This window comes from Brachyistius frenatus, unplaced genomic scaffold (genome assembly GCF_029030835.1).
Source record: "Brachyistius frenatus isolate BFR_SWC_R1_liver_20210118 unplaced genomic scaffold, ASM2903083v1 Contig_103, whole genome shotgun sequence".
NCBI classification, from domain to species: domain Eukaryota; kingdom Metazoa; phylum Chordata; class Actinopteri; family Embiotocidae; genus Brachyistius; species Brachyistius frenatus.
In genome coordinates this window covers 571,257-594,102 of record NW_027210702.1, presented here as the reverse complement: position 1 = coordinate 594,102, position 22,846 = coordinate 571,257, and the positions used below count along the sequence as shown (strand labels likewise).

Here is a 22,846-nt window from a genome sequence, read left to right as displayed (position 1 = left end):
AATTTATAAATTCACTGTAAGCACAGACTGGAAATAAAAGCTTCTGGAAAAGCTTCTGGAAAGTGCAGTACAAGATGCTCTTTAGTAATAAAAAAAATCAAAGTAAAACAAAAACAGAAGGCCTGAGGAATGACATAAATCAGCAGGTCATGATATGTGAAACATAATAATAAAAGTCAATGCAACAAGCATGTATGCCACTGCTCAGTGAAGATCACATTGACAAAAGCCTCTGCAACAGTGGAAAGTTACAGACTTGAAGTGGAAAGTTACAGGGTGGTTCACACACAAGCAAACAAGAAGGAAAGGTCAGAAGGTTTTTGGTTTCTTCTGTCTTTGTGTTCGTATTGGTCCACTTTCAGCTGCAACACGGTTAAAATGATTTATTCTAATTAATAAAGTGATAATTATCAAACAAGACAGGAAATTGAACTGAATGTGTTGTTTTTGCTTGTGCTGAAATAAGTAATATGAAGCAAAGTTCAAGGAAGGAAGTGTCATTTCAACCAGAAACACCCTTCAAAAGGATTTGATATGGTGTGTGAGCTGCAGTCATGGCCAACCACATTAATTTCCCTTTATCCTTTTTTTATTCATCATAAATGCCCCTATTAACCTGCCCAATTCAAATTGTATTGTCTTTATTTATTGTGTATTGTATTGTACTCTATGTTGTCATTTTATTTCTCTCTGCTCTACCCTCACCCCAACCGGTTAAAGCAGATCACCTTTGAGTCTCGTTCTGTTGGAGGTTTCTATCTGTTAAACATGAGTTTTCCTTCAAGCTGTTGCTCATGTGGAAATAGTTGAATTGTTGGGTTTCTCTCTATAACATTGCGAAATTGTTTTCTAAGGACTTTAATATGTTAAAAGCCCTGAGGTGATTTATGTTGTGATTTGGAGCTATATACATACTAATTTAATTGAATTAAATTGAATCAATGAAGGAGTTTAACATGAGTGAATGCGGTAAAGATGTTTGTATAATGATTTTGCAACAGTTTGGGAATTAAAGCTTCACTGTGCAAAGTTAATCCAGATGTTAGTTGTTACTTTAGTACAGGACATACAGAAGTTTATGAAAGGTTTGCTTGTTTTGTTCGGTTGTCATGAGGTTTACCATGTTTCCAAAACCGATGGCGTTCATAAAAAGTGGAAATGGGACGCAGTGTTGAGGTGACCTACATTAACAAGCTTCTCAACAGCATTTTACTTTCAATGAATCCACATCCTGTGTTTATGTGGGCGCCCAAAATTGAAACTAACCAAAAACCACAGAAAATATTAGTGCACAGTTTGTATTTGTGGTTCGAAACCTACAAGTTGCTCGGAATTCATGTCGTGTTTAATTCTGGTAGACCTCCACCCCGAACCCACACGGTGAGCCAGTCGTTCGCACATGGAAATGCAGAAATGCAAATGTCCCAGCCTCTTTGAAAATGCTGTTAACGAAAGAGTCAGAATGTGAGTTATAAATGTGTCAGCAAAAAAAACACCACATAATGGAAAAAAACAAACAAAAACAAAACAATAACAGAGAAAACAGCATTTCCTCTTCAGTGCAGTTGAACTTGACAGGTTTAATTTACAGAAAAATGTGAAACAAACAAAACAATGCAGGACGTTATCTACCCCGAGCCCTTCTGCAATGCCCAGATGTGCGATATAGGAATTCACTTTTTATTTAATTTTTATTTTAGGGCATTAAAAGGTGAAACAGATTTTGCAAACTTTGTTAGAAGCAAGTGAAGATGGGATAATACAACTAACAATTTGCTCTACTGGGGTAAACACTATTATTTATTTATTTGTAATAATATATTTGCGATATCGCGACAAACTATTATCAAAGTCTCGCGGTATCTAGATTAGTAGCATGTTATTGGGTCAAGTTAGCAATTAGCAGCCCGCGGAAGTCCGGAAGTACGGAAAGTTAAACCATTTTTAATTTCAAGTAAAAGACTTGTCAGCTGATTAGGTTAGGTATTTACTTTATTAATCCCCGAGGGGAAATTTGTTCGCTACAGCAGCATACAGAAGCAATAAGATAATAATAGAATAAAATAATAGAATATAATAGAATAGAAAAGCAATAAAATAGCATTAAATAGTAAAAATATAAAATATAAAATGTATATATACAGTACAGTATATATCTATATATATTATATATTGTTCTGATTACAGCTATCCATAAAACAAGTATAACGCTACATACACTTCCCTGATTTAATTATTTTAACGAGTTTACTTTATGTTTTAACATAGAAAAACATAAATTCTAACACGCATGTTGTTTATTTTATTTATCGTTTGTAAAGTCGGCAAAGAATTCCATGTTTAAAAAAATAAAAAATAAAAATATTTTTTTTAAAGACTTTTATTTTGGCAGCACCGGAAGTCTCTCCCTTTCTGCTTCCTGCTGGCCTGACGGGTCCGTCAGCTGAAGAGCTAACCGACATCAGCTGAGTTTTGCATGAAGTATTATCCTCGAAGCTAAAAATTCCTGAATCTACCGTCACTTTAAACTTTCGAGAACAGCATTTTACGAAGTCACGTTTACCTGTTCGGCCGGTGAGATAACTGTCACCTGTCGTAACCACGGAAACAGGCAGCAGAAACTACATTACAATCAAACCCGGCAAACAAAGAGGTCCTTTTTTCAACGCCAACATTTTTCCTCCGTATTCTCTAGTTATGAGTCATGTGGCCGTCGAGAATGCACACGGCCTGGAGCAGCAGGTAAGCCCGCGGAGGGTGGGGTGGGGGCGGGGGGAGTCGGCCGGGTCGGGTCGGGTCGGTCCGGTCGGAGGAATAAATAAGAGGAATTAAATAACGCGGAGAGCTAGCAGCTAGCCGGCTAGCCCGACAGCCAGCTAACCAGATGCTATCCTCGCTGGCTCGGTGGGAGGGTGCGCTCGATTTTGGTTAAAGTGGAGGCGGTGCGCAGCGAAGGGGTGGAGACACGACGTGGAAAACACCGCTGTGACGACCTGGCGTGCAGCTGCTGGGGTTAGGGTGGTGGCGGTGGCGGTGGCGGGGTAAATGATTTAAAACGACGGGCCCGAAAAGACGCCCGTGTGTCCCCGCCGGTGCTCCCAAGTAAGTAAATGAAACGCACCCCTCCCCAACTGTTATGCTCACTGCGTTTTGTCTTGCAGCTTTGGTACCGTAGTAAGATGGAGGAAAACACGGGGATGCAGCTGGTGGGAGTGACGCGTTTAACAGTTTAACCCCACCACCACCTCCACCTCCACCACCTCCAGATAAAACGCAGTTTAAAGGTTTATTAAAAAAAAAAAAAAAAAAAAAAAAAAATGGTCATTTCATCTGCGTCACCGACAGCGTCGTCCAGCTGAATCTGACCGGTCAAGACAGTCGGATGGCAACACGAAAGGACTGCATGTCCTCCAACAAAAGTCTTAATTTGGCCCAAAAAATAAATATCTTGGGAAGAGTTACAGCCACGTTATACATCCAATTCATTTCAGGGCATTTTTCTGCACACAATTCCCCTTTTTTAAAAAAAAATTTTTTTTTTTAATTTCCCTCCTCCAAAAGTATAAAATCTGAAGTTGTTTCTTGGTTTGCGGAGATTTTGACTGCAGCAGCATCAAAAATCTCAGGATCTGAGGTGGCTGTGACCGTGTGCAGTTCAGGGACACCACCACACTAGGATTTCTGCATGTTGAGGCTTTTTCAAACAAAACATGTGGAGTTGTCACACGTAGTCTCAAATACAGACAGAAATGCAGCCTGTCCGAAGTATTTTGTCTTGTTTTCCTCCAGCTCGCTGTCCTAGACTTGAGCGGTGCAGACGGGCAAGGTGGAGGATCCAACAGCGACTGTTAGTACTCATTTTTTCTATATTTCGCACAAGTTCACACACATCACTCACTCGAGTGTGACGACATTGGAAATATGTAGCTTCAAATTTGCATGCTCCACACGTGTGGGTGCTAAAATTAATAATTTAAAATCAAGTACTTAAGGTTTTATAATTCATTACATACGGTTACTTTTGCATCATGTGATTATAATGTAATATAATATTAATAACATATACTGTGTCTCTCTCTCTCTTTGTCGCAGGGCGATATATTCCGCCACATTTACGGAGCAAAGATATTTCCAAAAATGGTGAGCGGTGTCACGTTGAAGTTTCCTGAAAACAAAAACAAAAGCAAAGTCGTGTTTATTTTTTCGTTCAATATGCGAATCCGTCTGTTTGCTCCCTACCCCGTCGAACATTTGGCGAAGCTTGTGCAAAACATATTTCATTTTAAATAATGCAGAGGTTTGTCTCGAGTTTTCTTGTGTCCCGTCTTCTTCCCACCTCTCTTGTGCTGCAATGAAAACGCTGTCTTCCATCCAGCAGGAAACGCCTTCGCCGCCGGACGACAGGGTGGCTACAACATGGCGCCTCCAGCCAACTGTGAGTTCCTCTCCGAGATGCCGATACATCCGTCATGAGTGAACGGCAAGAATTAAAACTTAAAATTATCGGCGCTCTCGCGGCTTGACGGTCGCGTCCGTTTCACTTCCCTGCAGACGGCTGGGACGCGGGACGCAACAACTTTGTCAACGGCTACCACGACAACCGCATGACCGCCAACACGTTCAACCGCGGCCCGCCCCGCATGGAGCGCGGGCGAGGTGGTGTCGGAGGAGGCGGTTACCGCGGCAACAGGGGCGGAGCCTTCAACCCTATCAACCCAGCACAGCCAATGAGCTTCGGTGGGTATGAGAACAAAAGTTGGGGTTTAGTGTCACGTCTTCTAGATGTTAAAACCTTTTGTCTTATGTATATAAATCGGCTCTGGGTAGAATAACATCTATATTTCAGCTGTAATATTGAATACTGTTCTAATCCGTATTGTATGTGTGAGACTGATATTTGGTTTTCTTGTCAGATGCAGGCGGCTGGAACACGGCCAAGGAAGCCTATAACAGTTTCGGCAATAACCGAGGGAAGTCGGCCTTCTTCAATGACAGAGGCAACGCCAACAGAGGGAGGTGAGTCGATGAGAAACAGAGACGGGCAGAATAACTTCTTTTTTTATTCTTCTGTCACCCCACTCAAACAACTTCACAAAAGTCCTTCGTTTATTATGAACACAAGGGCTCATTAGCACACCATTAACAACTTAATCATATTCAGTATGAATCATTGCAGCAACACACACACACACACACCAGCTCCTTGTGTCATTTTGCTGCGTGTGCTGCGCTCAGGTTCGAGCACGGTGGATTTAGTGGTGGTGGAGGAGGAGGAGGAGGGAACAGCCGCTGGGTGGAGGAGTCCAGAGAAGATGGAGACTGGTCCAAACCAACACAACGCAACGAACGCCTTGAACAGTGAGTCTGAGCTTCAGCAAGGGAGGGGGGGTGGGGGAGGGTGTAAAATCAACATGTGATTGGGGATTTTCCGGCAGCTTCATTTGGTCTTGTATCAGAATAGGGAGTTAGTATCTTCAGACTAACCCGTTCTGCATCTCTCCAGTGAGTTGTTCTCCGGCAGCAACACCGGGATTAACTTTGAGAAATACGATGACATTCCTGTTGAGGCCACAGGACAGAACTGCCCTCACCACATCGAGAGTGTAAGCTACTGTTTGTCATGCATCAGCTGCATGTTTGCTTTCCGCTGCCTTTTTTTTTTTTTTTTTTTTAACGAATGCTTCTGTTTCTGTTTGTGATTTAATAGTTCCAAGACGTGGACATGGGGGAGATCGTCATGGGCAACATCGCTCTGACCCGCTACACCAGACCAACTCCTGTGCAGAAATATGCCATTCCTATTGTCAAGTCCAAGAGAGACCTCATGGCCTGTGCACAGACAGGTACAGTGCGTCGCGTCCATCCACCACAATATTGGACTACGACTCTTGACATGCTGCTGTGAAATAAATTGCTGATTGAGTGTGGAAATGGCTGAGGTTGACTTTGTGTGTTTAGGTTCTGGGAAGACTGCAGCGTTTCTGCTGCCAATCCTCAGCCAGATCTACACTGAAGGACCAGGAGATGCTCTAAACGCAGCTAAAGCCTCTGGACAGGTAAATGGGGATTAAGTAGAGGGTAAGCTGTACAGAAGACCATATATAGTCTCCCCTGAAGAGAGTCAACCATGGAATGAGGACGGTTTCCTAACACGCGTCAGTAAGGGAGCTTCTGTGTCGCAGGCAAACAGCAGCCGTCAGTTAAAATCACTGATAGTTGTGCAGAAAAGAAGCAGACCCAGTTAAATTGAGGAAATGGTTTTCTATTGGTGTTTCAGAGATCTGTCTCGGTAGATCAACTCTCAGATTTTAGTCCTGTAAAGAAAAGCGCTGCCTCTGGTGATATTGTCTTAAATCAACATACTGAGAAGCCTTACTAATTTCCATGGAACCATAATAAAGACCGGTTTGTGTGTTACAAAAAAAAAGTCCCATCATTATTATGCTGTTAGCACGTCCTTACATTTATATATTGACCCCCTTGAGAGGAACCACCAGCCCAGTAAATGCTGATAAATGGTGACCTGTACCCTGAAATATATAAATGTGAAGCTCTAATTTGAGTTTTACTCCACTTACTCAAAACAAACCTCAGCTGCCGTGAGACTGAAAGTTGGTTTTATCGTTGTGTTGCAGGAAAATGGAAAGTATGGCCGTCGTAAGCAGTACCCCATCTCTCTGGTGCTGGCTCCGACCAGGGAGCTGGCACTGCAGATATACGATGAATCCAGGAAGGTACGAACAGACACGCATGCACACACGTTAGTCTGAACTACTAGAATAACTGAAAAACATTTCACCGTGTCTTTCTTCATCCTTCCCGTCTTCCTGCTAGTTTTCCTACCGCTCCAGAGTGCGTCCCTGTGTCGTGTACGGAGGAGCCGACATTGGCCAGCAGATCAGAGACCTGGAGAGAGGCTGCCACCTGCTCGTGGCCACGCCGGGACGACTGGTGGACATGATGGAGAGAGGCAAGATTGGACTGGACTACTGCAAGTAAGACATGAGCCCGAGGAGAGAGTGACAGATGGATTATAATATATGCTTTATTTTTTTTGGAGCCACAACTCATTCTCCTCCTCCGTTCACTGTAGATACCTGGTCCTCGATGAGGCAGATCGTATGCTGGACATGGGCTTTGAACCACAGATAAGACGCATCGTTGAACAGGACACCATGCCGCATAAAGGCATCCGACAAACCATGATGTTCAGCGCTACGTTTCCTAAAGAGATCCAGGTATGTTGGCAGTTCCAGAACCTGTTGGGTAAAAGCATTCATTCATTCATTCATTCATTCAGTTATATATTTTTCCCTATAAAGTGCGAGACAAATCCGTTGGTAAGCGCATGGCTTGCTCCCTCTGCAGATCCTAGCAAGGGATTTCCTGGACGAGTACATCTTCCTGGCGGTGGGCAGAGTGGGCTCCACCTCCGAGAACATCACTCAGAAGGTGGTGTGGGTGGAGGAGAGCGATAAGAGGTCGTTCCTCCTGGACCTGCTCAGTGCTACAGGTGAGACGATCTCTCCGCAATCACAAACAATAGATTTCATCCTAACACTGTAGGTCACCGACAACAACCCAGTTTCATTTCCCCTGTCCTTTTGCCATTTTTCATATTGTCATCCTCACATCTCAGCCAATACATTACTACGTGTCTCATGCTTGGCACAATGTAATGTCCATCAATGCCCTTTGTCTTTCAACAATTTGAAAACATTCAAAAAGATCAGACATTTCACGTAGTTATGTTCTTTTGTTTCTTCTTTTTTTATACTTGTATGAAAATAGGAATACATCTAATTCCCAGAAGCATCTGAAGGGGTGTCTAAATTTAGAGATAAAGTCCTCCTCCATTTTCTAGTGATTAGTAGGAGGCAGTAAACAAGAAACATCTAGTAGATTTTATAGATTACATTTCATCCAATCACATTTATATCTTTTTTTTGGGCCTCATGAAGGCGGTGGTCATTCCTGACCACACTCGATGTTACTCAGGAAAATATTTAGATACAAAAATAAATAAGTGTGACATGTGGTTTGGAAAATAAGGCATTTTCTTTCGGCAGTCAGTGTGCTTGTGTGAGCCGAGGCATTAAAGCTCTGTTAAATCAGGAATATCAGATATACAAACATTGCTTTCGCCTGGTTACTGAGTGCAGTTTACATGTCGGTGGTTTGGTGTGGTTTTTATCCCAAGTCATCCCCAGTGAGGTACAGGACAATACTGGAGACAACATAGAGAAACCTGGTAAGATACTCAATCTAGACATTTTTATCTGTCATTTCATATTTTGAGTAATTTTGCCTGACTTTACTATTCTGCTCTGTGGATGGAGAATCCCTTCGTTTATTCGGTTGATTTCAGTCCTGTGTACCATTTCACAAGTTTCAGTCTGCTCAGTTTAGATTAAACATGCCTGTTTTTATTTCATGTTATATTTCCAAGAGTTTATTGTGGCCTCTTTGTGTATAGTATGTTGCTGTGGTGTCTTCATGTCAGACCCCATAGCCTTGATGGAGAGAGTCTGGTCATGTGGTGCTCCGGGTGCCTTGACGCTGCCATGTCTCGACAACTGAACAAGCGAATATAAATGTGGGCTGATTAGTGATGTCGATGGAGAAAGAACACAATGACCAAAGTCTTTCCATCACTGGCTTCAGTAGTGCCTGCCAGTTCTTTTTTTTATTTATTTTTTATTCTGCTAATTACCTGTTGTTTTTATCCACACTGCACCCCCTGTTGCCTGTTGCACTATTCTGTTCATAGAGAAACCTCTGTTGTAATGTGATGTGGTTAGTGTTAAGTAAGCAACCTGCATGTATCACACCATGGACTGAGACACACTTACATGTAGACATTCATGATGCAGATAGGGCACCATTTCACTTGATATTATAGCAGATTTTGCTCCCGAGTGACGACTGAGTGATGCAGACTTTAGACTAAAAACGTCCAACTGTATCAAAATGCTATTTGCATGGCAATGCCAATACTTTGTAGAAAATAAAACTGTATTTGTTCTGTGATTCATTTATCGATTCAGAGTCTGAGGGAGGTATTTGTCATCAGTTTCAGGTCAGACCCTGCAGGCGAGGTCATTGAGTTTATCATCTAGTCTATGATTGTTCATTTATCTCTTAGGTTCAAAGCAAAACAACCTACAACTAAAGGGCTGGTTGAAGTTACTCATGGTCATGGTCATACTGCATTAATATCTACCACAAAATGATTCCTAATAATTGATTTTAGTCTGTAGTTCACACAATACAGCCAGTGCCATCGTTGCACCGGATATTGAAGCTCAATTAAATGTCCACTATTCAGTCCAAATGCAAAGCAAATCTGCAGCTGCTTTATTCTTCAATAAGTCCAAATTAGTTGTTTACGGCAATAACCTTAGCCGTCTTTTCTGTCGGTCGACCAGGCAAGGACTCCCTGACCCTGGTTTTTGTGGAGACCAAGAAAGGCGCTGATGCCTTGGAGGACTTCCTGTATCGGGAGGGCTATGCCTGCACCAGTATCCATGGCGACCGTTCCCAGAGAGACCGAGAGGAGGCTCTGAATCAGTTCAGATCAGGAAAATGTCCCATTCTGGTGGCTACAGCGGTCAGTAAAAATACTGGTAGTTACACAAAAGTGTGTAGATTTACCATAATACAGCCTGTACATTACATACATATAATATATACTATGGCACATAAATATTGACAGGCTTAATAGAAAGATAATAATACTGTTCTTGGTTATCGGTTATAACCTAGATGAGAAGTATCGCTGCCCGTGAAGGCGTGTGAGACCTTATTTTCTGCGTGTTTTTTTTTTTTTTTTAATGTTTCTACTCTTGTCTTGCACATTCAGGTTGCAGCTCGGGGTCTGGACATCTCCAATGTGAAACATGTTATTAACTTCGACCTGCCAAGTGACATAGAGGAGTATGTCCACCGTATTGGACGTACGGGGCGAGTAGGAAACCTGGGTAAGGCTCCCACTGACCAACGACAACTCCCCAAAAAGCTGTGATCTACTGTCACTTACTGCGCAGTGTTTATTGATCCTGTGTTTGTTTCCTGTAGGGCTGGCCACGTCGTTCTTCAATGATAAAAATGGAAACATCACAAAAGACCTGCTGGACATCCTCGTCGAGGCCAAGCAGGAAGTTCCCTCGTGGCTTGAGAGCCTGGCCTACGAACACCAGCATAAAAGTAGCAACAGAGGACGCTCTAAGAGGTACACACACTTTTATCGGTGTCAACGGCATTTGAGGGTCTAAATCAAATTTAATTTAATTTTGTGTTTGACTTAAATCATGTTTGATTTCATCACCAGGTTCTCTGGTGGTTTTGGAGCTCGTGATTATCGTCAGACGGCTGCCGGAGCCAACGTTGGAGGGTTTGGAGGACGCGGAGGACGCAACCAGGCAGGACATGGAGGAACTCGTGGCTTTGGAGGAGGTGAGGACGCAGTTTTATAATATACATACATGTTTTTATACTCTATAATCACTCTGCATGTAGAAAGGAGTTCGTATACCAACAAGGATCAATATTAGGCCGACTAATATTTACACTGGAGTTGTATTTATTAGCCAGCTGATTATTGTGTAATCTATTTATGAACTTTTTCTATGGGTTCAAAGGTTGTTCTGAACTCTTAATGGAGTACTAATGGATACAGTACAGCATTATGAATACTTACCAGGAGGACGGGCTGTTGTACATAACTAATTTTAAACACCCTGCTCAAAAATGATGGATTATGGAAATATCCTATATGCTTCATACGACAGCCCGTTGCGTCATGGCTTAGAACAGCTTTAACACTCACCAGTGTGATTTTCAAGATATAACCAGCAGCTCAAACAGGAACTTGTGGAATAAAGTGAAACACAACTTGAACTTGTCACTTTCAGTTCATGGAAAACATCTTTACTTTGAGTTCTCTCACGTTTTCCTTCCCAGGAGGTTTTAGTAACTTCTACAACAGCGACGGCTACGGAGGAAACTACTCACACTCCCAGGTTGACTGGTGGGGCAACTAGATTTCTCCACCCTCCCCTTCACTCATCCCTCTTTCCTCTTCTCATTCATCTACATCCTTCCTCCAAACTCTCGTCCTCCTCCCATCTGTCTCGTCACCTCCATTAAAAGCCCACATGCATGTTATGAAACTATTTATACTCATTTATATAGCCCTCCTTCCATCCCCAGTCACTCATGTCTTTAAATTCCTTCTTAGATTTTTCTTGTGCTTTCCATCTCCACCTTTGTCTTTCCAAGGGTATATTTTTTTGATTTCTTAATTTCTGATCTCACCTCTTGAAATAGGCCACATTATGAAGGGTTTTTGAAATGTTAGTTGGTTACTTTTCAACACTGGACACAGATTTAACAACCTTTTATTTCAGGAGGGGAAGTTCAAATGATATACCCTCTGTAACGTGTGTGTGTGTGAAGGAAAAATAACCAGTTAAAGTTCTAGGTGTTCTTTCTTAAAGATTAGATGGACGTGTTTCGAGTGCGGACTTCTCCCGAACAGCTGTTAAAAGGGGGAAAGTTCTGTTCTTCACGTTAGATTTGAGTTTTGGCTTCATCGTGTTTTTGTCTGCATTCACCCAAAGCCTGCGAGGCTCCTTGTGTAACTTCACGTCATCTTTGTATTTATCGCATGGCCATGTTGTAAATCACCGGCCAGAACCTTTTCTAAAACATAGAGATAGGCAAGACGTCCAAGCAAAATATGTCTGCATATAATTTCTAAAAGGCTGAGGTCTCCTTCACTTATATGACAGATAAATAAAAGGGGCCACAGAAACAGCAAAATGTTTTAAAATGTTTTTCGTTTTTTTCATTTTGGTTTTCACCTTTTTAAAACATTGAAATATTGATTTACCGAAGTCTGAGGAAGATGTCGAACAGAAAAAGGAGACAAGCCGCTGGACTAACTGTCCTCCAGATGTTGTTGCCTGTTAGCAATAACGCTAGCAGACAGTCGTAGGACTTGCGGGTGTTAACTACAAACAGCTTTTCTTTGTTTTAAGCAAAACATTATGGAGAATCATTTGTTTCTGTACTGTGCCTTTAAGAATTTGAACTCTGTCTCTTATTTCCAATGTTATTATTGCCATAATACATAACTGGCTACAAGTATTGGCCAACTATGGCTAAAAAGATGTGTATTTAATGTCATGTATGGGTTTAAACATGTTTTTCTTTATCCATTTGGAAGGAAACAAACTAGGCTTGAACTAAATCAAACCTTGGCAAAAAAAAACACAAAAAAAATATTGCGATGAGGAAACTCAAAGCTCTTCCTCATCTGTCTACTGGACTTGAGCTGATTTCCCCAAAGCATATAACCACTGTGGCCGTATTTGTATTGGATTTAAACATATCCTCATTCTGAGTGACTAAAATGGGTCAGAAATGACATTTAAAATAAACTGCACAGCCAGTGGGCGAAGATAACCGCCGTGGATTTACACTTTGGGGAAACCGAGTCCTGCTCATTGACCTGTGTGTCACTTCTACAGCTCTGGTTTGAGCTCGCAGTCGGGTTTCTCAGAGCCATCTTGTCACTAATTGTTGGCTCACTATACGTCAGTGAAAGAGCCGCTGACAGAGCCGTGCAGCAGCAGTCGTGGTGTGTGGCCTCTCCACATCTCGCCATTCAGATACGTACATGTAGATCTGTTCCTCACAACTGACCGTGTTGAGAAGTGTCGTGCCGCTTTCAAGTCACATTATCATCATCGGGAAAACTTTTCACTTTTATATCTTTATTCAATGCTGGAAATAACGAGGAATATCCGCAAAAGTTGAGTCAAAAATGACAAACACTGCATGTACTGCTGCCAAAAACATGAGCTACCATCTGAGCTGACTGTTAGTGCCACCATTGCTCTCTAGAAACTGGCTGTGCTTCCACCACAATCATTGAAACCCTTGTTTGCCAAAAGCTTCTTTCAAGCGGATACACAACTAAAAGAGTTCCAAATTTTTCTCGCTCACTCTATCCTGGAGAGTTACATGAAGAGTCTTCTCTAAAATAAGTCATTCCGGTTTATTTGTTAGGCCTTTAAGATCTGTCGGGGATAAAAAGAGTAAAGACTTGGATGAAACAGCCTGATTCCTTTCGCAGCAGAGACGAGCGAGAGCTTCCCGAGGATCAAGCACAAGACATCGTCTTCTTTATGTTTAACGTTTTCACTTCCAAACCAAAGAGAATTACTCAACGCCTCCTTGAGCTTATCGGTACTTAAATGCCTGTTCGGTATTTATTCAGTGGTTCATCTCCGCTTTGCTGCGTCTCGTCAGGATCACTTCCTGAGTCGCGGCGCCACGCAGAACACCGAAATATTAACAAATCTGGACTCCTGCCAACCTGCGAGGCAGCCACAGATTGGCAGCACACTTCAACAGTCATACCTACTTCCCTCCGTGTTCCTGAGCATCGATGCATGTCAACCCTCCAGCGCAGCAGCAGTTCTGCTCTCTGGTGCGGCAAACTCGGCAGCTATTACCACTTTGTTCCCCCGGTGTCAGCGCGACGCGTCCCGAAATGTGCTGAGGACATCAACTGGCGCACGATAAGCGACGACGCGGTCGGCGTGTTGAACTCTGGCCCTGCTGGGGATGTTAAATCCAGAACCTGGAGAGTGAGTGGCAGAAATCGTGCTGGTGGAAAAGTGGCACGACAGAAGGGATCTTGTGATTTTATGCACGATATAATCGGTTTCTTCTCCTCGGTTAGCCCGACTTGTCTCTGCTGTGGAACGAGGCTTTAAGGGGGCAGTTGAGCTGCACCCTGGACATCCATGTTAATCCCTGGCTGAACCTGTAAAAGGAACTCCACTGTGCATTTGGATGGCTCAGTGGTTGAAGTCCAATCCCCCACTGTGTCAATTAGTAGCAGAATAAGCCAAAAAAAAATATAATATATATATATAAAAGAGCTCCGTTGCTACCTGGTGGGGAAAATGGTCAATTTTTATCAGGCTCTTAATTTGTTTTGTTTACATGAAGATTAAATGTAAATAGTTCAACTCTTCTCAAGACAAAAAGAGAGGAATTTCCACAGAAAACGAATGTGAATTACAAGTGAAACAACACTTGACGTGTAGAAAATTATGTTGGATCACTCAACATTGGACCAGATGATGTCTAGTCAGTGGGCAATTTGAACACAAAAGAGAGGGACTAATTAGAGAAAAATACATGTGTTTATACATAAATATGAAGAATTTTCAGTTGATGCTCTCCCTCAAATTGCCCACTGGCTTTGGCAAATGACAAAGCTGGACCAAGACAAAAAAACATATGCGAGTGTTGTTGTTTTTTGGTCAAGAAGTTAAACATGCCAATCAAACTAATACAGTTCCACATCAGGCTTTAGTTAAGTTAGAACTATCTGATTGTTCCTGTCTTTTATGATTTGTAGACTGCTTTTTCCATGAGCAGCCCTGTTCAGGTCAGTCTTCAGATCTGTTTCCCTCGTGTACATTTGGGAGGGAGGTTTGAGAAACTAGTTGGCATTATCGCCCTTTCTTTTTTTTCTTTTCTTTTCTTTTTGAAGAGTTGCAGGCTGAGTAATGCTGAGGATTCATGCAGACAGCAGGTCGCAATCGAAATATATAAACTAGATTGTCCAAAAGTGGTGTCTCTGTGGAAAGACAACTTGTGTCAGAGTTTATGGTGCAAAATGTCTCATTAGACCCGGTTAAAGGGACGATGCCACGATGTCCAACTTATCCCGACGTCCATTTACAAATGAACCAGTAACAGAAAGTTTGCGTTTTCTTTCAGCGAGGTTCACCTTTCAGATAAATCGTTGTATCGTCACCCTGCTTGAAATACAGGCGTCATATAAGCACCAGTTAAATCAGAGACCAAATTGTTGACCAGAACTGTTAGAGGTGTCCCAGTAAATGATTTTAGTGCCTGTTAACCAATCAAAAGGCTATTTTTCTGTGGCTATAATATGAATCTACCCTTTTATTTTCTCCTGCAGCAATGGTAGATAGTCTCCATCCCTGATTTCTTACAAGAACTGTTGCCAAGTCTGAAGGAATATAGAAATCAGTAACAGGACAATATGTTGCAAATGACAATCAATTATGAAGGATTTCCTCAGTTTAGATTTGACTTTAATTTATACATTTCCGTTGTCATGTGGACACCTTTGCATGTAGACGTTCAACTAACCTGCCGTTTTGTTGGCAGTTATTTGCACAACCACGTGATGTGCACAAACTCATTACCCGTAAAGTTAAATATACACTCTGTGATGATGTTACATTACCCAGGAGCGCCCCCAAATCCTGAAACATTGCTGAAGTCCTTAAATGAATCACAGTCAAGTGGTTTGAAAATTAAACTGACATTTTAACTTTTAAATATTGACTGAAAAACTCCTTTTAGATGCCTGACTGAAATATTTCCTGCGTTACGGGGGATACTCTCCGCATTTGTTCCTTGAATCCACGGCTGCTGCCAAGTACAAACCTTAGCGCGCAGCCAGTGCCGTCTCTTGTGTGTCAGTACAAATGGTAAGCTTGCTAAAATACCTTTTAGAGAGACGTGCAGTGTAAGAAGCAAATGACTTGACTGGAGCTGGTTCAGTGTGTAGAGGTTGCTGTGCCTTCTAACAGCCACTAGGGGGCAGATAGAGTGACTGTTAATGAATGAAGGAATGGTTCAACATTTCACCTGCAGTGACAGGAATCTGAGCACTCCTGGTTGTGTTGATAGGAAGTTATTTTATTTTTTTTAAGTTGTTTATAGATCAGTCCTGTCAAGTTGTACTGGACCAGGATTTATCTGTCGGTTGTAATTACTATTGAACTGTGTTAGAGCAACATTTAACTATCACTGTGCCCCAAATTCCCACTTTGAGGTCACCGAGATTCTCTGAAGGAGTTTAGTTCGGGACTTTTTTCTGCATCTGCTCAAACCGGCACGAGTGAAGTCAGCCCGAATCCCGTCGCTGAAATGCACTGGTTCTGGGCTGGGTATTTTTCAATTGATGTAGAATCCAAACTACGACATGAACAGCTCCTTTTGTATTCGAAGTGTGTGAAACTTAATGCATTTTACATGACGTCACCGTTAATGGAAGTTGAATGTTGACTGCGGCGCGGCACGATGACGAAACAAAAAGAACGGACACGATTCAGACGTGTAAAGAAAGTGTAAATGTTGAAGAGCTGTTGTGCACACTGAGTTTTGTGCCATTAATGTTACATTTTTGAGCAAAGTATTCACTTTTTAGCCACACTAGGCAAGGCAAGTTTATTTTTATGACAAATTGGTCATTCAAAGTGATTTACAAATCAGCGGTAGGGCATTATGGAGGGGAATGTAGGTCAGTGACTTTGTTGGTCACGACTTAAATTCAGAATCACACAGACCATCGTTGGGGGATTATTTGAATTTGCTTTATGGCTAAAAATGCTAAGATGGCAAACATTGAAAGCATTACCCGCTAAACGAACACCAGCATGTTATCAGTGTCATTGCAAGCATGTTGGCATCCTATAGTTAGCGTGTTGAGGAGGGTCGTATTGACGTGAATGAAGGCGTACACTCACGCGTACTCTCATCAGTGAACGAGTTTAGTTGTAACATTTGTTTGGACAGTTTATTTCCTGTGAAAGAAAACTCGGATTCAGCACTTTAGCTTTTTTTTTTTGTGTTTTTTTTTTTTTCCGTTATTATTTCCAAAACCTTTTGATGCCTTAAATCAAGGGTTATTACCCAGCCCTAATGGAGCAGATACGGACGTTAGTCACGCTGCATTAAAGCGTTGCCGTGGCAACAGCATCACCCTGGCAAATGGTTTACGCGTCGCTACGCCAAACCAGCTTACCGGCAGGAGTGCTTTGATCGCCGGAGAACAATTAATGGTGCTGTGCTCCCATTGCTGCGGCCTTCAGGCCCCTCCGTTGTAGAAAGACTTCAAACCCCACAGAGTTTTACAGAAAACACTTCAGTGACTTGTTCAGCTAAAGTCTTCTGTAGCAAATGTCCTTCAAACCTCCGAGAGGTGAGTGAGACTGACTGACTGAGTGTGATTGCAGTGTAGAGCAGCGAGGTGTCAGAGAGGTTTCTGCACAGTTGAGTGTGTGTGTGTGTGTGTGTGTGTGTGTGTGTGTGTGTGTGTGTGTGTGTGTGTGTGTGTGTGTGTGTATAGAAAGGTTCTTCCAGATAGGAAACAGTTTTTTTTTGTTGTTGTTGTTGTTTTAGGTTTATTTGGGACCAGGTGGAGTTCTAGTCAACAGCAACTGTAGGATTCAGCTGTTTGCACACAGAGTTCTCGAGTCTACTTTCGCTGCTAGTTTTTTGTAATTTATCAAGCATTTTTGAGAAATATTTATTTTTATAAGCCTAAATACACAAGTTGATATTTTACAAAGTGACTTGACCAAAAGACAGTAAACAAAAACACTGGCACTTGAATGTTGAATGTCATTGGTATGAGTGAAAAATTTCTATTTTTCTGGGGTAGTGTGAGCTTTTTAATGTTAAAGATTCAATGTGTGGGGGTTTCCGCTTCGATATGTCACTGTGGCAGGCTGTGTTTCGGCTAATCCAATCATTTAAATAACTGCAATGGTGATGGTTCGTTATCATAATAGTGTGTGTAAATCCAATATTGCCATTTGGAGTTTTGCTGATTTAAAAGGAGAAGGCACCACAACATCACTAGTTTTTATACCTGATAAAAAAAATATATATATATACATTACAGTCAAAAATCAAACGTAAGATGGCACTAGAGTGTTGCGTTCAGGAGGGTTGGACAACACCCCCGCAACCATCTTCCACCTTCTGTCATTGTTTAACGGTTCGTTTTTTGATGCAGAGATTTAATAAAATCCATCAGTCAGGATGAGCTCGTGGTGAAACGATGAGACGAAGCACTTGTATTGCCGTTGGTGTGACTGTGACATATGAAGAGAAACCTCCCGCACAGGTTACCTTTAAAGTCACATTGGACTCAGTATCTGATCCATAAACCTGTTTATGCGACAGGTTCCATCGCCAATAATGATAATCAACCATAAACAGCCGTTTTTTTTAATTGGCAAACAAATTTGGGAAAATACCACCAACATATGCCAAGGTTTGGATTAAAAAAATAAATAATAACAAAACGTTACGATCAAAGACCATTTTGTAAAAAAAGAAAACATGCAGTACAAAAAAACAAGTGTCCAGATTCTCTCCAAGTCAGTTGTTGTTTAGTTTTTTTGTTTTTTTTTCAAATCTTTACACTTTTCCTTCCCGTTAATACCCTTGTTGTGAATATCTGGCAAGTGGCGATCTTCAAAGTCTTCATAACACAGAATTAACTGTGGTTCTATTGCTATGTTGTTGTGATTTGCATATTTTCAGGTGTCGCTATGTGAACGCTGTTGCAGGGGGAGTTTCTGGCCAATCAGAAATGGAGATCCATTCAGATAAGAGAGTGACGAGGTTTTGTTTTAGTTTTTTTTTTTTTTTAGGTTTTTTTTTTATTGCAGCCTGTCGGTATTTTTCTGATTAATGGAACTTTTTATTTGTCCAATGGCTGTAGCCTCAGTAGACCAGAATGCAAAGTGGCAAATTAAGATCCACAATCATTGGCAGATCAATGATTTGTGTGCACAAACACAAAAACGTGTGAACTTTCTTCAAGTTATGGTAAAAAAAAAAGAAAAAAAAAAGGCACTTTTGAAATAGAAAAAAAAAAAAAAGTGCAGTTGTATTTAGTACCGATTGCTGTTTTTAGTGCGTGAATTGAAATGATATGGAGCCCAGTGCTGTCGTCATTACTGAATGGCCAGACCACCTCCACCTGGACGGACAGCAGCGCCGGCCTGATAGTTAGTATTTGCTTTATGTATTAGTTTAGCAGTTGTGCACGAAGAACACTGCACGAAGAAAAAAGAAAAAAAAAAAGTGTGCAACTATTCTGATTTTACCACAATTAAAGGTTTGAATTTGCAGATGTAATCAGTGTTTGTTCTTCTTGTGTATGTGTGAAGGATTTTAGGTGGAACAGCGTTGGACACCCTCAGGGTGAACAATATATAACATATAAATATAATGATCCCAAATTGAGCAGAATAAGACACTCGACAACATCAGCTGAAAGGGTTATTAATATGTAAATAAAGTGTGTTTATTTACAGGTGAAGCTTTGGTTGAAGGGAGGCGCCGCCGTCCTGATGTCTGGAACCTCAGGGCCCACAATTACAAAGAAAAAGCTCTGTAAAGCACGACCGATGATGCTGACATCGTCCGTGTTTGTTATTTGAGCTGAAAATCAGCCATAATAGACCTTATAATACACAAATATCATTATATACATGTTAAAAAAAAAAAAAAAAAAAGTTCATTCTGCCTCCTGTCAGTTGAGCTGCAGGGCTAACTGAGGCTGGCGTTGGTTTCAAGCTCCTTTCTGATTCGTTGTTGGTCCTCGTTTCTGTCTGACCAGAAGTCTGGGTTGTCTTGGTACCATTTGACTGTAACACACACACACACACACACACACACACACACACACAGTTCATTAATAACACACACTACAGAGAGGAAACGGTTGTGTGAAGTTCTCCATCATATTTGTAGAGGTGTGTGTGTACCAGTGTGTCTGATGCCCTCGGCCCAGGACACCTCCGCTCTCCAGCCCAGCTGCTGCAGCTTGTCACATTTGATGGGGTAGCGCAGGTCGACCCGCGGCCTGCACAGCCGAGGTCAAAGGTCAGCGTCTCACGTTTAAGATGCAAGAAATCAACAGGGGCGTAACTTGAAAGTGATTGTTAGCGTAACCCTCGGCGGGTGAGACTATTTATTACAAACGGGTCCACCGACCTGTCGGGAACAAACTCGAGCCAATCAGTCACTTCAGAGTCGGGTACTTTCTGGACCTGAACACAACACGCAGTTCAAACACTCCACATATGAAACTATTATTTACACACATGTATTTATATTTTCAGTTGACATCACATCTTGATGGTTTTCAGGAATTCTGACACCTCAATGTTTGAAGAAAACATTTCCTAAACCCACCATCCTAACGAGCTGTCTGGCCAGTTGCATGATGGGAATCTCGCAGCTCGTCCCCACATTGTAGATTTCCCCCACAATCCCTTTCTCCAGAAGCAGCAGGAAGGCGCTGATGGCGTCGGTGACGAACAGGAAGTGGCGGGATTGAGGGAGGGTTCCCTGGATGGTGCTGCAGCAGAGAGGAGGACAAACTAGAGTCGGGCAACAGACCCGTCGGGGAGCTCGGTGAGTTTCATCCAACATACCATTTCTTGTTCATCTGCAAGAGGGTGAGAAACCTCGGAATGACCTGAAAGAACAAGACAATTTATGAAGTACGTTTCTGAAACCCCCAGAAGGTTCCTTGATTGATCTATTCTGAACAGGTGAGTGGTGTCGGGTCTGCTTTAGTGATTACAAGGTGTGCTGGCAGAGAACCTGGGAAACTGACGGGTTCAATAGTTCAAATGGACCAATCAGGGAGGCCGTACTTAAAACTCAGATCAGCGTCGGTCATTCAGGAGACTGTTACCTTCTCGGTGTGTTGCCTGGGCCCGTAGATGTTGTTGCTCCTGGTGATGATGATGGGAAACTGGTAACAGGAACAAAGAGAGAGTCTTTTTAAAAAATAGATTTGAGACCAGTTTAAATATCTAAAGGAGGAAAATATAGTGTATTTACAATCAGATATACTGTTTGTACACTTCAGGAAGAAAAATGAAGTTTTTATTGTTTGTCAACAATAACCATTTGTGCTGTAGTGTCATTTAGAAAACATGTGAAGCTCCTGCTGTGCGTGTTGTTCACCTCATACTGGTCCCAGTAAGATCTGACCAGGTACTCTGCAGCTGCTTTGGTGGCAGCATAAGGGTTGGAAGGTTTGACTGGACTGCTCTCATCAAACACCTGCAGAGACCCAAAACACCAGAAATCCACGTCAGCACCTGAACCCCCCCCAAAAAAAACAACAACAACAACAACAACACGCACATCCACCAACCGACCTCGTGCAGACCGGCTCCGTACACTTCATCCGTGCTGACGTAGATGAAGCGTTGCGGCCGGTGTCGGGCCTGCTGGGCAGCTCCCAGTAACACCCTGGTGCCCTCGATGTTCACCCGCTGGAAGCTGGACGGGGACTCAAAGGACGACTCTGAGGAAGGAAGGAAGGAAGGAAGGAAGGGAGGGAGGGAGGGACAACAGGACGGCGGAGACTTAGTGGTCGAATCGGATGCGATTAGTAATAATAATTTAAAAAAAAATAGAAAGTTGTCACTCGGCCCCGTGCTCCTCACCGACGTGTGTTTTGGCCGCCAGGTGAAAGATGACGTCGATGTCCTCCTTGTTGAAGATGTGACGCACCAGCCGCGAGTTACACACGTCTCCCTACACATAACTACACACTTTAAACATTTCACTTCATTCATAATGCGGCACAAACAAACTGTCAGAGATCAGAGCTCCTACCCTGATGAACGTGTAGTTTGTTCGGTCTTCAATGCTCTGCAGACTGCGGGGGCTGCAGCAGTAGTCCAGCTGAAAGACACGACACACAGCCGGAGTTCAGTATTTGCGAGGACGCGGAGGGATGGAAAAACAACTTCGTCAGCACGACAAAACAAACAACAACAACAACAACAACAAACACACAGAAGAACTTACATTATCCAGGTTAATGATTCTCCATTGCGGCTGCGTGTTGACCAGTGAACACACCAGGTGGGAGCCGCTGGGAGGAGAGAGACACGTGGGGGGGGGCACTGGTGTTTATTACTCATTCAAAACAACAACAAAAACAAAAACAGCTGACTCAGCTGTAACGTTCAGTTACTGATTCGAAGTGTTACGTCATAGCCTTACGCGCCCGTTGCTATGGTTACCGCTCGACCGTAACCGCGACCATACAAATTCAACAAAAACCGTATAAAAACGGGCTGAATCGGATCCTTCACCGTCTGCTTTTAACCCGATTAATTAATTAATAATAATAATAATAAAAAAGTTTTTTTTAACCCGATTAAAAGTAGAACACAAAAGCAAAGCGAGGTGAAGTTTGGTAGTTTTATGAAACGGAACTATTATCCTGCCATGTTTTACGTCTTCCACCAGAACCTACATGAATCCAGAGCCTCCGGTCACCAGCACGGTCCGGCTGAAGTCCATCCTCCGGTCTTCACGTGGAGCTCTCCGGCGCTCATAATAATCGATGTTAATCGGTTTTTACATTTCGTCATCAAGTCTGAAGTTCGTTTCCTACAGTGGATGTGTTGTTGTAGTGCGCGACAGTCGCGCGCCGCTTTACGACAGTGTTGACACGTTGAAAACGGGCGGGGTATTCATTGCGTGCGGTTCGCTTCTGCTCTCTGATTGGCTTTTATGTATGACGTAGGGCCGTTTGATTGGATGAATCCCGGGTCAGTCAAACTCAACGTTGCCGACGAGGCTGGACAGCAGTGTCAACACGACACATGGAACTGTCGAGTATCCGGATGTTCTTTTCACAATAAGAGTTTTAAACCTCTATTTACTATTTAAAAAAAAGAAAACACAGCTGTTTGCGTCAAAGGTGTGCGTAGTATTTAATCAAATATCATTCTATAAAATTGTACATATACTCTACTATGGAGGGTTGCTCCAGAAGATTACACAATTTAATGTTATAGATTGCCTACTCTATTACAGCTTTACTTTAATTCCTAATTTAACCAATCATTTTTTTTTTTTTTTTTTTTAAGGTGCCTCTTGATTTGTTTTTGTGTCATCCTGGACCCTGTAAGAACCGAAACAAATAAATAATAAATAACTTGAGTCA

General features: G+C 42.3%; 2 protein-coding genes across 4 annotated transcripts; one reads left to right on the top strand and one right to left on the bottom strand.

Moving 5' to 3' along the window:
• Positions 1-2,432: 2,432 nt before the first annotated feature.
• Positions 2,433-18,996, top strand: LOC138628673 (ATP-dependent RNA helicase DDX3X-like). Of its 3 annotated transcripts, none has more exons than XM_069711841.1 (20): positions 2,433-2,742; positions 3,790-3,847; positions 4,093-4,140; positions 4,379-4,435; positions 4,552-4,737; positions 4,914-5,016; positions 5,236-5,358; positions 5,504-5,603; positions 5,708-5,843; positions 5,959-6,056; positions 6,636-6,734; positions 6,835-6,995; positions 7,094-7,238; positions 7,369-7,513; positions 8,201-8,251; positions 9,429-9,610; positions 9,863-9,980; positions 10,078-10,231; positions 10,331-10,455; positions 10,963-18,996. In XM_069711841.1, the coding sequence occupies exons 1-20, from the start codon at positions 2,698-2,700 to the stop codon at positions 11,040-11,042; spliced, it is 2,214 nt and encodes a 737-aa protein (XP_069567942.1). In that variant the 5' UTR covers positions 2,433-2,697; the 3' UTR covers positions 11,043-18,996. The 3 variants fall into 3 exon arrangements, with proteins under 3 accessions (XP_069567942.1, XP_069567941.1, XP_069567943.1); XM_069711840.1 differs by having other exon boundaries at positions 4,376-4,435; XM_069711842.1 differs by lacking the exon at positions 8,201-8,251 and having other exon boundaries at positions 4,376-4,435.
• LOC138628674 (dTDP-D-glucose 4,6-dehydratase-like) lies at positions 18,236-22,339 on the bottom strand. The gene is made up of 12 exons (XM_069711843.1): positions 22,151-22,339; positions 21,697-21,763; positions 21,502-21,570; positions 21,330-21,420; positions 21,039-21,187; positions 20,842-20,940; positions 20,567-20,626; positions 20,301-20,344; positions 20,059-20,224; positions 19,858-19,913; positions 19,629-19,726; positions 18,236-19,508 (listed from the first exon to the last, which is right to left on the bottom strand). The coding sequence occupies exons 1-12, from the start codon at positions 22,195-22,197 to the stop codon at positions 19,411-19,413; spliced, it is 1,044 nt and encodes a 347-aa protein (XP_069567944.1). The 5' UTR covers positions 22,198-22,339; the 3' UTR covers positions 18,236-19,410.
• Between the last annotated feature and the right edge of the window lie 507 nt (positions 22,340-22,846).